The sequence below is a fragment of the Lissotriton helveticus genome, chromosome 11 (genome assembly GCF_964261635.1).
Source record: "Lissotriton helveticus chromosome 11, aLisHel1.1, whole genome shotgun sequence".
NCBI lineage: Eukaryota > Metazoa > Chordata > Amphibia > Caudata > Salamandridae > Lissotriton > Lissotriton helveticus.
The window spans coordinates 724201458-724216596 of NC_136072.1; the positions used below are offsets into that span (position 1 = coordinate 724201458).

General features: G+C 45.4%; 1 protein-coding gene across 1 annotated transcript in view; it reads left to right on the top strand.

Annotated features, from left to right (window-relative positions):
• DOCK5 (dedicator of cytokinesis 5) overlaps window positions 1-15139 on the top strand; it is an 852732-nt gene that overhangs the window by 311936 nt on the left and 525657 nt on the right. Inside the window, exon 9 of the mRNA XM_078666602.1 lies at window positions 1250-1331. Within this exon, the coding sequence (XP_078522728.1) occupies window positions 1250-1331 (82 nt within the window). The remainder of the gene's footprint in view (window positions 1-1249; window positions 1332-15139) is intronic.

The following is a 15139-nucleotide window of genomic DNA, read 5'->3' on the forward strand; positions in this document are numbered from 1 at the left end:
CCACCCTTTCGCTCATCCATCCACCCACCCTTTCGCTCATCCACCCACCCTTTCCCTCATCCACCCACCCTTTCCCTCATCCACCCACCCTTTCCCTCATCCACCCACCCTTTCCCTCATCCACCCACCCTTTCCCTCATCCACCCACCCTTTCCCTCATCCATCCATCCTTTCGCTCCATACATCTGTCCTCTCACTCATTCATCCGTCCTTTCAGTCATCCATCCTTTCACTCATCCATCATTTCACTCATCCATTCCACCTTCCTCCCATCCATCCATTTACCCTTCATCCCATCCATCCATTTACCCTTCATCCATCCTTTCACACATTCATCCATCCTTTCACTCACTCATCCATCCTTTCACTCATCCATCCACCCTTTTATCCATCTACCCTTTCATTCCTCCATCCATCCTTTCACTCACGCATCCATACTTTCACTCACGCATCCATACTTTCACTCATCCATCCACCCATCAATACTTCCACCTTTTCATCCAGCAATCCACCTACCCTCCCTTTCACTCATCCATCCATTCTTTCACTCGTCCATCCTTCTGTCCATTCTTTCATTGCTCCATCCCCCCTTTCACTCAGTCATCCATCCACTCATGGATCCATTTACCCTTTCATTCATTGAACCGTCCTTTCACTTGCTCATCCATCCTTTCACTCATCCATTCACCCCTGTACTCATCTATCCTTCCTCCCTTTCACTCATCCATCCGTACATTCATCCTTTCACTCATCCTTTCACTCATCCTTTCACTCATTCATTCCGTGTATCTACCATTTCAAGCCAGCCTTTAACTCCATCGTGAGTTGTTTTATTGTACATAGTTAGTAAACTGCTTGGCGTCTAGGCGCTTTTGTGGAAGAGATGTGACTCCGGTTATGATTCATCGGGCAGAGGTTCTCCAGTGGGGGATTTCATTGCCAAACAGGTGTGATTTGTTGCTTTGTGGAGAGTGGGAAGATGCGCTACAATCGTAGGGGTGTTCCATAAAAGTGGTGGGTCTTTTATCTGTCCAACCTTATCAGTGCGAATGCCGATTGTGTAGTGGTTTGTGTAGGTGCGGTTGTTCTCAGGTCTGATGCATTTAAATCGTCTATGCCAGTTTGGCAAAGTGTCATGGAGTGTACTGTACACATTGCTGAGCATGTAGTTATGCATATATAGTTAATTATACAGATTATCTACAAATATGCCAGTTGCATTTTTCATAACTCTTTTCTTTTATTTCAGCGAAAACTACCTGGTGCGCTGGGGCAGCACGGGAATGCCGAAAGAGATCGAAAAACTCAATAACCTTCAGGCAGTTTTCACGGTAAATAAAAGTTTGGAACATTTAGTGGATTGCTGCTCGTTTACTGGGCGAGAACGCTACGTGACCTTTGCTCCCTTTAGTGGGAGAGCTTTACTTTACCTTTATCCTTGGCACAAAGTCGTAGGTTTGTGGGGCAGGAGCAGGCAGGAAGGTTGGCATGCTGATGTTGAATTCTCTTCACATTCCACATACCCTGGCCCTTTTTGCAGGGCGCCTTTCTGCAGCTGAGAAATCTCAGTTGGGTGAGTGCCCACTTCAACAATCTGTGTGTTATGACAGGTCAGGAGTTCAAGTACTTCCGGTCGATAAAGTAAGTGCCGTTGAAATAGTCTGTTGTAAAGCAAAAGATAAAACGAGGATTGTTATTTCTTCATTTTTTCTTTGGCCCTTTGAATTTCAGGAATCAGTAGAGCTATGCTAATATAAATATATAGGGGCTTCCAATGGCGGTAGAGGTTGTCAAAGTCCTCGAACCCGAGTTTCTTATGGCTACTTCCATGTCTTTAAGTGTGAGCCGGGTCCTGCCGGTGCTCAGCTCCGGCAGTATTTAAAAGCAGGTGCCAAGAGGGGTCCCTAGCGGGCTCTCCTTTTTTTATCCTCAGGGTGAACAAATAAAAACCTTAGCTCTAAAGTAGTACAACCCGTCACTGCCTTTGATGTAACTTGAAAGAGAGACGTTTTTTAGTTTTATATAGCATAAACTTGCAGCGCTTTACATGTGCACCAGTTACATTACACAAGAGCATATACATTTTCCGAACCACAGGACCTCAGGCTGGAACCTGTTTTCTCAGCTCGAGAGTTGGCTGCTCCAACCTTATGCCTTAACCTCGCCCACAAGAGCGGGTCGCATTTTCAATATTCTATACAACTAAGTGATAGTTATTGCTTATTTAGCTTATGCTTCTTCCAACCATTGACAAAGACAATAGTCTTGGCTTGTTTTAGGTGTAATGTTACTTGTTGTGTTATATATCTGGATGAATGGACAGAAGCTTCAAAATACCAGTGAGGCAGCACACTATGCTAGACAGAGAGTTTTAGCTTAAAAGTGTTTTAAGCCACGCCCTTAATTGGAGAGACCACAGCCCTATGAGAGACCCCTCTACCAGTTTTTTCATCCCACTTAAAGCCCTGGTTACTTCTAATTGCACATTTCTCATGTTAGAATATTCCCAGGCGTTCAAATGGGTCTAGAGATTTTTCCTAATATGGCTCCTGTGCACAGCAAGATGTTACCCTGAAGCTCCTTCTTGGCTCCACACCATCCCGAAAGTGATGGAGAAGAGCAGTATATAACGCCACCCCTGTGCGCTGACATCAGCTCCTTTCTTTCTGCATCTTTTGATGCGGACCTGGACCTAGCGAACAACAACCCTCCAAACAAAAACAACAGGATTCAAGCAGAGTCGCGTCTTCAGGAAGCAAATGATGGTCATGGATCTCCACCAGTTGTGTTTTTAGTCTGGGGTCAGGACATAATTCTAAGTTGTGTGATAAGTGTGCCCTCATGCACCTGAAGGTGATTTGAGATTGGGAGATGAAGCTGTACGTCGCCGAGCACAAAAAGAAATTGTGGCCTTTGCGTAGGTCCGCTCAAGGCGCTGGCCAAGATTGTGTCCTGATCATAGGGCCATTCCAACAACTGCTTTACTTTCCACTTGGAGTCTTCCTGCAAATCTAAGTCAGAACGCAAACATTAAAAATGCTAAGGGGTACTGGACCCCATCCCGCTACCCTGATATCAAGGAAAAGGTGCAAAGCGCCAAGATGCAAGTCACAATCCGCCGAGGTCGTTGGTCACTGATCCCATTGTGCCCTCATTTTCCATGGCTGTTTTGGACCCTGCAGCAACTCGAGGCCTTCAAGGAGGCCATGCTGCATATATTTAGTGTGTTTTCTGTTCCCTCTGGAGCATCGTTGGACCCCTAGGACTGACAGGTGCCTCCAGTCAGATTACTACTGTTGGGATCTTCCCCAGCACCTTCTGGCCTTAATCGGTACCAGGGTGACCACCGGTCCGTAATTTTCATGGACTGTCCACAAATTAACTCTAATGTCCATTGTCCATGATGGAGATTTCAATGGATGGCATTTGTCTGTAATGTTTAGCGTTTGTGCCAACAGACCAATGTTACAGTTTAAATGCCTCGGATGAAGTGGAAGGTCTCCTGTGCTGTGATGCTGAGGGAGTGGCAGACACCTAAACAAAAACAATCCTTCTCATCACGGTGTTGGGTGCCTAAAAAGAAATGTAGTTCTGTGCAGTTGGTTAATCTGTAAATGTAAAGGCTGCTTAGGAGCCCGGTGGATGTGGAGTTAATTGATGGAGACAATTGAAGCCTCCTGGGACAAATACATATTCGTTTTGAGGTATTGTGGGGGTATTCCAAGCTGAGCTGTGGAGTGTGTGCTTTTAATGGTTAGTTATATAACTATTTGCACTAGTTACAATCTCCATATTACTAAAAATCTACACTTTGAAAACGCTTTTTTGTCTTTAACCTAAATTCATGTCCACATTTAGTGGCAGCTTTTCATATACTGTGTGTACTGCAAATTGAAAATAATGACTTACACATTCACAGTGCTTTGTGTGACGGGCAGTGACCTCCTAGGACTAAAAATACACGTCGTTTTCCCTGCTGAACCAAGCAGAACTCAGTTATGTGGGCATCTGGTTTGCACACATATACATCTGCAGTGATCACATTAGCCAACAGAGGTTTCATAACATAAATTATTGTATTTCCCAATGATTTGTTTAAACTTGCATTTATTTCCCATGAAAGGTGTGTCTTATTTTGCACGCAGTTACCTGATGGTGAAAAATCATAAAATAATCCCAGAATATTTTGTTCTTATTAGCCATTCCTTTGATTCAGCCTCACGCTCACCGACCCTATCACTAACCCCATCACCATTGCACTCAGGATCACAGTATCCATACTTTTTTAAATGCCCTTCAACACTGTTAAAACCAGTGATGTTAGCATATGGTGTTGCAGTCCCTCACCTTCCCTGTGTACCTATTTTTTGTGATCTCTATTTACTTAACACAGTGTGCTATTCATCTGATAGAATTGTAGAAAAACACTGTTTTCTGGTTCTAAATGGGATTGAGAAAAAGAAATTAATTAGCCAGATGCTTAATAGCACTAGGTGTGACCAGGAAACCTGGGTTTAAATCGCAGCTCAGCCGCATGACTAAACAGTGTGATTTAAATCAAATCAAGTTACTGATAGTGACATTTGAGAGCACATTCAGGTTATTAATTTCAAGATGAATCCTGTGTAAAAACCTCACTTGGTTTGCTTTACTGGCCAGTATTATTCCACCATCCATGAAAATAGTATCAGCCATGACATAAGGGATGCCTGACAATTTGTACGCCTTGTTCACTCATCGCTTTGTCAGAAGAGTGGGTTAACAAATGTTTTCAAGTTCATATTCAGACACTTCCAAATCAAATAAATGTCAGTGCAATGTTGTGATTTATTATCCTCAATTGAAACATTTCCATGTGTTATAGAAGCACTTTCTACATTTTAAAGTCTTTATCATGTTCCTATATTTTGTTTGTTGTGTAATTTGCATCCCAAATATTTCGAAAGTTGGTTCTGTATGTTCTTTAGCACTTAGGGATGAGCCAAACAACTAGTTCAAGTTTGACTCGACTGTACAGCCATTTTAAGATCTAGACAGAGTGGGCAATTGCCCAGGGCCAACATTCCAAGGGGCCCAGCCCCTACCCGCCCTCCACAAGCACTGCCAATGGACCATTGCACTGGTAGAGTTGGCCAGAGTGGGAGGGTGCTGTTTATTCTACCACTTGACAGTGCCTCTTTTGTTTCTGGCCACTCTGCTGAGACTACTCTCCAGGTACACAATACTTTCTAATACTTTCTAATACTCATGGACGGCCTATCTGATTTTAGAACATGTCCCACCTTGGTCTTCTGTTTCTTATTTGTACAGTTTTTAGTAATGACCCTTTGAATTAGTTGCTGATAATGTCCCATCTGATCTTGACTTCATCCCAGGGGCGGCTCCTCCGCAATGGTGAAGGAGCGTCGCCCCACTGGCTCAGAGCCAGCAGCTGAAAAATAGCAATATTTTATCATTGTTTTATTTTTTAGCTGCTGGCTCAGCCATCCTGTGTAGGGAGGGGCGGGGCAGGGGCCATTGGAGGGGGGAGGAGGACTGGTCATCCTAGGGTTTACCTTGGCACTTGGGCCACCAACTGAGGAGAATACCGCTTTCGCAGTGGTGGTTTGAAGGGCAGCTGAAGTACTAGAGTTAAAGCTGCCCTCCTTTGACACCAAGATAAGGCAGAATTTGGCAGACTTTTTATTGCTGCGGCCAGCAACATTGGAGCCCTTACTTCCATTCAAAGATTGCCCTCACAGATGGCTACCTAGTTGTAACCATGCTCTTGCCCGTCTATGAACAAACAAGTGGCCAGATACCCTAGACTGGCGCTGGTGATTCGGATTTTCTCACCAAGCATTCAGCTCTAGTGAGTCTTTTTGTGCCGGCCTTAACGAGTAAAGTGAATCCTAATCCATTCCCTCCAACTCCTCCACATAGGGAATCTGAAAGTGTTGACTCCTTTGGCAAATAGATGTTTTCTTCATCCAGTTTGGCATTGCAGTCAGACAGTGCATCCCTTCTGTTGGTGTGTTACACCCATGCCTTTGCATAGCGTAATGGCTATTGTGTTCTTGCCTGCAGTCCAGTAAGATTTTCGGGCCTCTTTGACCCAAATGATACATGATGGGAAAGACCCTGCCAAATGATTGAAACCATGTTCTTGCCTGCTTGTGAATGGTCAAATGGCCAGAAGCCATAGACTGGCGCCTGATGACTCAGATTTATCACCAAGCATCCAGCTCCAGAGTAGGCCTGGGCAGAATTGGAGGAATTTGGTAATTCCGCGTTACTCTTGTAGCGCTGAAAAACTGCTCAATTCCGCGACTTCGGCAAAATTAATTATTTTGATCTGGAGTGATTTCCGGCTTCCACCATGTTTAGAAGCAATGGCATACTCCTTGGCGCCCTTACATACTCTGCAGTGATTACATTTTATTCACTGCAGAGTATGTAAGGGCAACCTGAGGTCGCACTATTTTCTTAGGCAAAATGCATTCTCCCACATTTTGCTCTAAGAAAATAGCACCAAATGGCCACTCTGGCCTCTATTTTCTTTGGCAAAATGCATCCTTGCATCCATGTTTTTTTTACACAAAGGTGTGTTTTGCGCTAAGAAAATAGCACTAGATGCCCCCTTCTCCCTCTTGTGGAATTCTACGGAATCTGGTAGAATTTTAATGTAATTCTGCACGATTGCACCAAATCAAACTCCACAAATTCCACCCACCCCTACTCCAGAAAGCCTTTTTGTGCATGGCTCGACCAGTAAAGTGAATCCTAATCTATTCACTTCCACTCCTCCAGATAGGGAATCTGAACATATTGACCCCTTTGGCAGCATATGTTTTCTTTCTCCAATTTGGCATTGTTGTCTGTCAATGCAGTTTTTCTATTAGATTTTTACACCCAAGCCTTTGGGACGTGCAGCGTGATCATGCTGGCAGTCCGGGAAGATCTTCGGGCCTGCATGGCCCAAATGATACATGATGGATAAAACTTGGCCATGTATGTTGTCCACAGAGTGCCTTGGCAAGACAGTTGATACTAGTGTGGTCTTTTATTAACATGCCTGGATGAGGCCCACTGAGTTCTCTGGCAATGTGCAGAATTTGTTAACAGAAATGCCCATCAGTTTTTCCCCCTTTTCGGTGTGGTGGACTTTGAAACTTTTTAAAGATAGTAGAGCTACCGCACGCTCTTTCAAAACAATTCCTGTACAACTTTCAGAAATTTAGAAGCTAATCCAGAAGGCTGGCATTTTAACTAAGATAGTCTTCCCAAACTGTGATCCAGCAGACAATCCAGTCCTTTCGGGGTCATGTACGCAGAATCGTCAGACAATGTGAGAGCCAGTAGGGGGACCATCCTCCAACTTCCTCTGCCCTGCTACACCAGTCAACAAATCACTCTAGCTTGCCATCAGGAGCTCATGCCCACCCAAGTGGAAGGCAGGATCTGACATTTCCGTCCGGGTTGGCGATCCATTACATCTGACAGATGGGACTTAAAAATGATTCCAAGCAAACGGGGCCTACCTGCCCCCCCCCCAGGCCTCCCCCCTCCATATTGCTCCCACACCTGTACAGATTATAGAGGATAAACTGTCCAACTTCCTACAGGAGAGTGGCCTGTTGCTCTCCAAATTTACTATAGAGAAGATGCCAGATAGGCAGGTGCTGTTACACTTTCTATTTCTTCATTCCGAAGAAGGATGGTGGCCTCCGGCCAATCAGTGCCTTCCTACAGAAGGACAGTTTCAAGTTGCTCAGGTTGGCCCAGATCCTATTTGCTTTGGAACCTGGTGACTGGATGGGGTCCTTCAACTTGCAGGACACATATGTTTATAGGAGAGTTAAGTGTCCAGAACTCCTGAGCATGTGCATCTGTCCTTTGATCAGACTGCAACTCTGCCTCGGCAACACAGCAGGTCCTTTCACCCAAATCTACATCTCCGTAGTGGAGACAGAGCAGCGGCAATTGAAGGTGTTTGATTTTTTTGCCTGAAGTGGTGAATGTCATCCTCAAAACCAGACGACCCTCCATTAAATCCATTTATGCCTGGCACTGTGACAAATGTGTTACCTGGTGCAGTGCCTGAAATACAAACCTCTTACATGCCAATCTGTTGAATGTTCATTGATATATATTATCTTTAGCCCAGCAGCGCCTTCCTGTGGGTTCTGTAAAATGATACTTGTCTGCTGTTGTGGGGTTTCTATGTTTGCTGAACAAACCTTCTTGTTTAGATCACCTGTTGTGATGAAGTTCATGAAAGGTTTGACACAGTTTCTCCTTCATTCCATTTGTAATGTCACAGGATCTTAACTTCCTTGCGTACGCCCTTTGAGCCTCTGTGCATAAGAAGACCTTTTCAAAATAGTTTGTCCTCTGCATTGAGCTCTGGTACGCACTGGCCAAGAAGATGTTAGAGCGCATTCCACTAGGGCTAAGGCTGCTGCTACTGCTGCTCTGGCATGAGGAGTGCCCATACTTGATGATCTGCCAAGCATCAGTGCATACGTTCACAAAGTACTACTGCTTTGACAGGCAGGTCCACCAGGAAGAACACTTTGCCTGTGCAGTTATGCAGGACTTTATTTCAGTGCACCCCACAAAACCGCCTGCTTTGGAAGGCACTGCTTTAGTGTCTATTCCAAGGTAATGAATCTGCCTTTAGAATTACCTTCAGAAGAACCGGTTACGTTCCTCCTTTAACGCGCTTTCCAGTGGATATTCTATATATCAGCAGGTTCCTCACAGCACTCCCACTGTCCCATTCTGTAGAGAGGCCTCTTTTTAGTGTCTAAAAACGTCCCAAGTTAGAATTCAGCACAGTGTAACTAACAATTGTTCACAAAAGATGTGGTGCTTATATGTGGCTCTGCACCATTACTTCCGGAGCATTCTGGAGCCAAAGTATATGTGCACTTTACTATGAAAACTCTCCAAATTTAGTAGGCCACCTGGTGAGAAAGTGAGAAATATGTGGTTAGTGAGAGTATCCTCAGAGAGAACCATAGCAAAAGTAAGTAGCTTATTTAATAGGCCTGAGCCAAGTGTGTTGATAAAGGATGAATTGCCTTCTAGTTGCTTTGCAGTGAAAGAAGCAGCTGAGTGCTGATGTAGTCATTATGCGCTTATAGGGGCCATCTTGTGAATGACAACAATAGATCTCAAAACCACAGCTGACATCATCAAATCAACACACATTCTAGAATGGCTATTGTGATTGTTAGAAATGCAGGACTGGACAGAGAATACAGTATTTTTTTCTCTACCCTTGATGACCCATTTAAGGTGCTGCTCATTTTGAGAGGGAGACCGGTCGATGGTCACTTTAGCTGGAGGGCAAATGGGCAGTATTAGCTGTGCGATTGCAGGCTGCATATGACGCATTTCTCTAACCTGTGAGAGCAAGCACTGTTAGACAACAGCCCAAAAGCAGGGCCTCCTCTCAGCATGGTTGGGTTTGAAGATTCTCAGAATTCTATTAAACTTCCCCTAATATTCCCCCTCTGTTCCTAAGGATGACCTCTATCACAGCCAACAGATGGGTCAAAATGATTATTATAAACAGGTATGCCCTACCTTTTCTCTCCTCTCCACCCTATATTCTTCCCACACCTGAACAGATTTCAGAGGATCCATCTATCCATCTACCTAGAGGAGGTTCACCTGTTGCCCTCCAAAGAAGCTATAAGAAATGTACCAGCCTCAGAAAAATGCAGGGGTTGTTGCACTTGCTATCTCCTCATTCTGAAAAAGGATAGGGGCCTCAGGTCTATCTTGGAGTTCTCTCAATGCCTTTCTATGGAAGGACAGATTCGACCCAAGTCCTATCTGCTTGGAACTAGATGACTAGATTTGTCCTTGGACTTACAGGATTCCCGAGGGTGAAGAAAACCTTCAGCCAGTAACTGTTGTCATCATCATATCAAGGCAGGAGGCTTCAAAGGCCTCAACCATCTTTGATATGCGACCTTTGGTTCCCCCTGACAGGAGAAATGCCACCCCTGCCCAGGGCCCATTTGGCACCAGGACAGGTGGGAAAATTAGCTAGTCAGGAGATGTGTTGACCCTCAGGTTAGTACCACCATGTGGAATTCAACACCACTAAAATTGGCTGTCCACACCTCTGTCCTGAAGAAGGCCCACTGTGACTTCGGTCTAACACTGCACCTTCCGGGGTCGAAAGGTCGACGCCTCATAACAATCTATGCCCTACACTCTCCTTACCCTAAAGTAGAAAAAGGACTCTGTTAAGGGACTTAAAGATTATTCTGTACAGAGACAGATGTTAACTGATTCATACATTGTACATATTGTTATATAACCTTACACTGTGTATATGGGATTCACTTTTCCACTTTGTCATTTCTTGATCACTTATTCACCATTAAGTCACGCATTTGTCTTTTCAATTAAAAATATGTTTGCGACAGGCTTTCATATACAAAAAAATAAGATAAAAAGAATAAGATACCAATCGTATAAATCAAATAATAATTCTCTTGGTGTGTTTCTTGATAGATATTCATTATGGAATGCTAAGTAATTGGTTTCCCGACAGAACCCTCTGCCATGCTATCGCACCTGACAAGGTAGCTGATGCTGCGAGAGCGCTTTGCGCGTTTTGGCAGAAAACTGCTGTTTTTAAACATCTTGTGTTATTTCTGGTCATTTGACCCTGCTTTTTAATATCGCCCCTTACCTGCACAATAATTTGAGCCCCGCACCGCCGTTTGGGCGGGTCTGGTCCTGGGGTGGGTGCCCTGTTTGTTGTAGGTCGCCATCTTGGAGTGGGGTGAGTGGAGCGAGGCGTTTCTACCTGCCAGCGCTTGAGTGCGCATGCGCCGCCTGGGAACATCTACTTAAAGCTCCTCCCCTAGCGCAGCGGGCGTGTCCTCGCGTGGCCGGAGTCGTGCCAGAGTCCTGCCCGTCTGCGCCCGTCCGCGCTCGGTCGCGCTGGCTTGGCGGTGACTCTATCGTCAGGCACTGCTCTAACCATGCTTATGTATACTAGGGATTCTCTCCTGGCGATTAATAATCGTCTGCCATCCTGTGCTAGAGCCTGTGTTTACCCTCTGTGTGGCCCCCATCGATGTGCTTGTGGTGGTTGGCTACTTGAAGCACCATCTCGTGTGGGCTGTAGTATAGCGCCGTTCGCCATAAGCAGTAATGCCTCCTCGCGACATATTACCATCTGGAATTTGAACGTAAGGTCAGCGGTCAAGCACTATCAGGATACTGCTGACCTTATGGACAATGACCCCCCCGACATCTTTTGTCTGACAGAGACATGGCTGCAGGACACCGATTCTACTGTGTTGAATCTGGCTTTTCCTGCCGAGTACTCCATTTACACGCTCAACCGCTCCTCTAGAGGGGGTGGAGTTGCCCTTGCAGTGAAATCTTGTTACTCCTGCGCCTGGAAAGTGCAGAACATTGCGGGATGCGAAAGCGCCCTGTTCAAGGTTGCAGTTACATCGCACTTTACCTTGTCAGGGTTGCTTATTTATCGCCCACCGGGTAGCTCCGTGGCATTTCGGGAGGCCCTTCCTGAGGCAGTGAGTTCACTAGCAGTAGGGTCTGCCAATTTTTCCATCGTAGGAGACTTGAATCTCCATTTTGATACCTTGTCTCTTACCTCAGTGGGTGGGGTGGTGGCGGACCTCGAGGCCCTTCAACTGTTCCAGCTGGTCTCGGACCCCACTCATAGTGGTGGCCACATTTTGGACCCTTGTGCCCCTACATCCCGGGCCGCACTCTGCGTTCTTTGGACCAAGAATTAGCAGTAACCCCTCGATTCAAACTCAGTCGGGCGGGGGCCGCTCCTTTAGGGTGCGGGCAGCCGCACTTTGGAATGCTCTTCCCTTGAAAATTCGGATTCTTGACGACTTGCTTTCTTTCCGCAAGGCCGCTAAAACTTTCTTGTTTTCCCAGCTCTGCTAAATTTTACACTCCTTTTTAATACTTTCTGTTTCTTGTTGTGTTTGCTACCTTGTCGGTGCGCCGGGACGCTCCTTCGCTGGAGCAGCTGTGCGCAATACAAATATCACTAACATAACATAACATAACATAACATAACCTGGAAACCGTTAGGTTCACGACCCGAATAGGAGCTAATGCTTTCTGAAGAAATCAAGGTAGAGATTAGAATAAATATGTGGTGACGTTAACTTCACTAAATGGAAGCTGGAAAGCAAAGTCTATTTTTTGGTAACACCAATATCCAGATTTGGAGGAAGGCACCATTCAGGGTGGTGGGGGAGTATTTGATTTGTAGTTATGGGAAGAGTAGAGAAGAGGTAAAAAAAAACAAGTATTTATTATTGCTTTTTGCAGACATCTTTGTTTTGAAAAGCTTTGCAACACGTTGACAATGGACACAGTTATGTCTATATGGGACATCAACTGGTTAAAAGACTATGCAAGTCAGTATTGTTATCTGATATTGCATGGGGACCCTCCAATTTCTCCCTGGTGTGGCACTTTATTGCCCACACTGAGTACTTAGTGTCTTGAGCACCTGAACAGTGCTTTGCAGGTTATGCGTTGCACAGAGAACCCTGAGCTGTTTCACTTTAACTAGGCAAAAGTTCAGCAAGCTGGTAGGGTAATCAGAACCGGCATGCATTCACAGAGACTGGTTTTGAGACAGATGCCTTACATTGATGCATAATAACAACATGCATTCCGACATGATTGAATGAGCAAGACGATTGATTGCCCAACTAACTGTGAATTTAAGGATTTTTCTCGTGGGTGTGGTGCTGGCTGCTCAGGTGTAGAGATTATAAGTGTGGTTGATAATCTCTTCATGTGCCTGTCCCGATTTTGTCTGAACTTGCTGTAAAGGCACAATAGATAATGTCATTACAAGCCACTCCAAGGCCAACTACCAGTATCAGTTGGGAACATTGTACTCTTGTGGGCCAGTAGGGGTTTAAAAGCTGCTTTCGATTCCTTTTCAGCACCATTGGCTGATGCACTGAATGTACTGTGTGGTTAATTGCTGGGAGTTTCTCATGTTGAGTTATTGATAATTAATAGGTCAATGAAGTCCTTGAACTGTTTTATATAATATTCATCAGTCTGTTACATGCTTGCTAAACCCCTTTTCATGGTCTCCCTTTGTGAGGCTGTGTTGTATGAGTATTAGGGTGCAGCGGCATGAAGATTTGTGTATTTACTTGTGAAGGACAAAAGGACATTGGATCACCACTTTCTACCAGTCTTTCATCCATTTGCCTATTTTTGTGCACTGAAGTATCCGAGTGATTTATGATTATAATATACATTGGGCTAGTAATCGAGTTGTAAAACAGTTAGTGATTTACTTTGTGTATTTAATTTTAATGTTTAGTTTTTTACACTTCTCTAAATATACACACACGCATGAGAACTTTGAGCGTGCCTAGTAAAGTTTCCGTGCCTTGCTGTTTAAAAGCACATTTTCCCAGTTTTGGGAAGAAAGTCTTGATTTTATAAACAGATGGAAGCTAATATTATCCGCTTTGTCTTGAATCTGTCTCAGTCATGTTTCTTGCATTCTGGTTTTACTCAACTGCCCGTGAGAACCCATATACAAGAAGTCTAATGATCATTTGGAAGGGGTGTGTTGCCCACTGCAGAGCTTCCTTAAGTGGATGATGTCCTTGTGTGTTAATACTGCTTTCACGATGTTCCATTTCTGTACTTAGCTGTACTAAACAGGATTCCGGCCCCTTACCATTGACTTCACAGATTATTAACATTGCTTCAGTTGATGTCATCTGTTTGTAATTTTGCTTTTGCTGTTTGGTTGAATGGGTTTGTATAGTATTAGCCTATGTATATTTAATGGCATGTTTTTCTTCCTGAATTTGTGGGAAATCATGCATGTAAAACTGCAAAATATCGGATGCTACCAGTAGCACCCCTACTTCCATCTGCAGTGGGACTATATATTAAAAGATCACAAGGGAAGTTCTGATCCAATTAAGAAGACTCAGAGGATGTTTGCACATACACATTGCTTCAGTGTTAGACCTGTCTGGATTTTTTGCGTAGTCCCTCCTCATTATTCTTTATTTTGTCCCCTTTTTGCCCCTCATACCCTTAATATTTTAGTGTCTACTACTTTTTATAGGTGTTGGTCAAGGGGATAGGTGTTCTTTTCCCCCCCCCATAATCTTTTACCTCAGGCCCAGAGGCCTGTTCTGACAGGGAAAGTTGGAGCCACAAAATGGTGGCTACCAACTGCCCTAACTGCCAAGTCCAGAACTCACCCATAGACCAGCATAGGGCATTCCAGAACCTTCTGGTCCATTCTGGACCACTGAGGGGCAGCCTATAAAAGGCGGAATGCGGGGCAGCCATTTGGTCTACCTGTGGAAGTCAGCTGGAGGACAGGCTGTAGCTAAGGGTGGGAAGAGGTTAGACTTAGGGTTGACCTCCTGGACTGGGAAGCTGCCTTATTGATCCATCCCACTACTCCCCTTTTGGTTACTTGCCCTGGCCCCGCTGTTGAGGGTTACTGGAGACCCTGGGCGCCTAGCTTGCCCCTTGTCTAACTAATATAGGGGAAGTCTATAGGAGAAGGAGACTGCAGCGCTGCGGAGCGCAGTCCTCTGCCCAGTAAAGGAACTTAAGGGAAGTGTTCCCCAGGACATCATTACAGTGGCTGTAAGGACTGCGAGTTGGTGAGAAGTCTATTGCCACGTAATACAAGGATATCCCCCCTTTTCCCTGTACCTGGGGCTGCTCAAGTGAACTTCCAGTGTCTCAGTTGGGGCTGGGAGCGTGCGCTGCTCAGGGAGCTCCGTCGTGCACTGATCGGGTGACCGGGCCGCCTGGGTGCCTGTGTCCTGTGGTAACAGCGGAACGTTTCCCTGCGCTGTGTCCTGTCAGCGCTAACCCGGTGTGCAGAGCAGGTGAGCCGGTATCTGAGGGCGGGGCCGGAGGAAGCCGAACGGAGCAGTCTCCAGAGTAAGCCGCTGCTCACTCGCGCATGCCCGGTCGCGCCGCTCCTCTTCAGGAAGGTGGAGGCGGGACCAGGGTGGGAGGCGCCGAGAGCCGAGCAGAGGCTGAGGTGTGTGGCTTCGTCTTTCCCCCCCGCTCGAGCGCCTCAGGAAGGAGCTGGCGCGAGCGGAAAGGGGGCATTTGAAGTGTG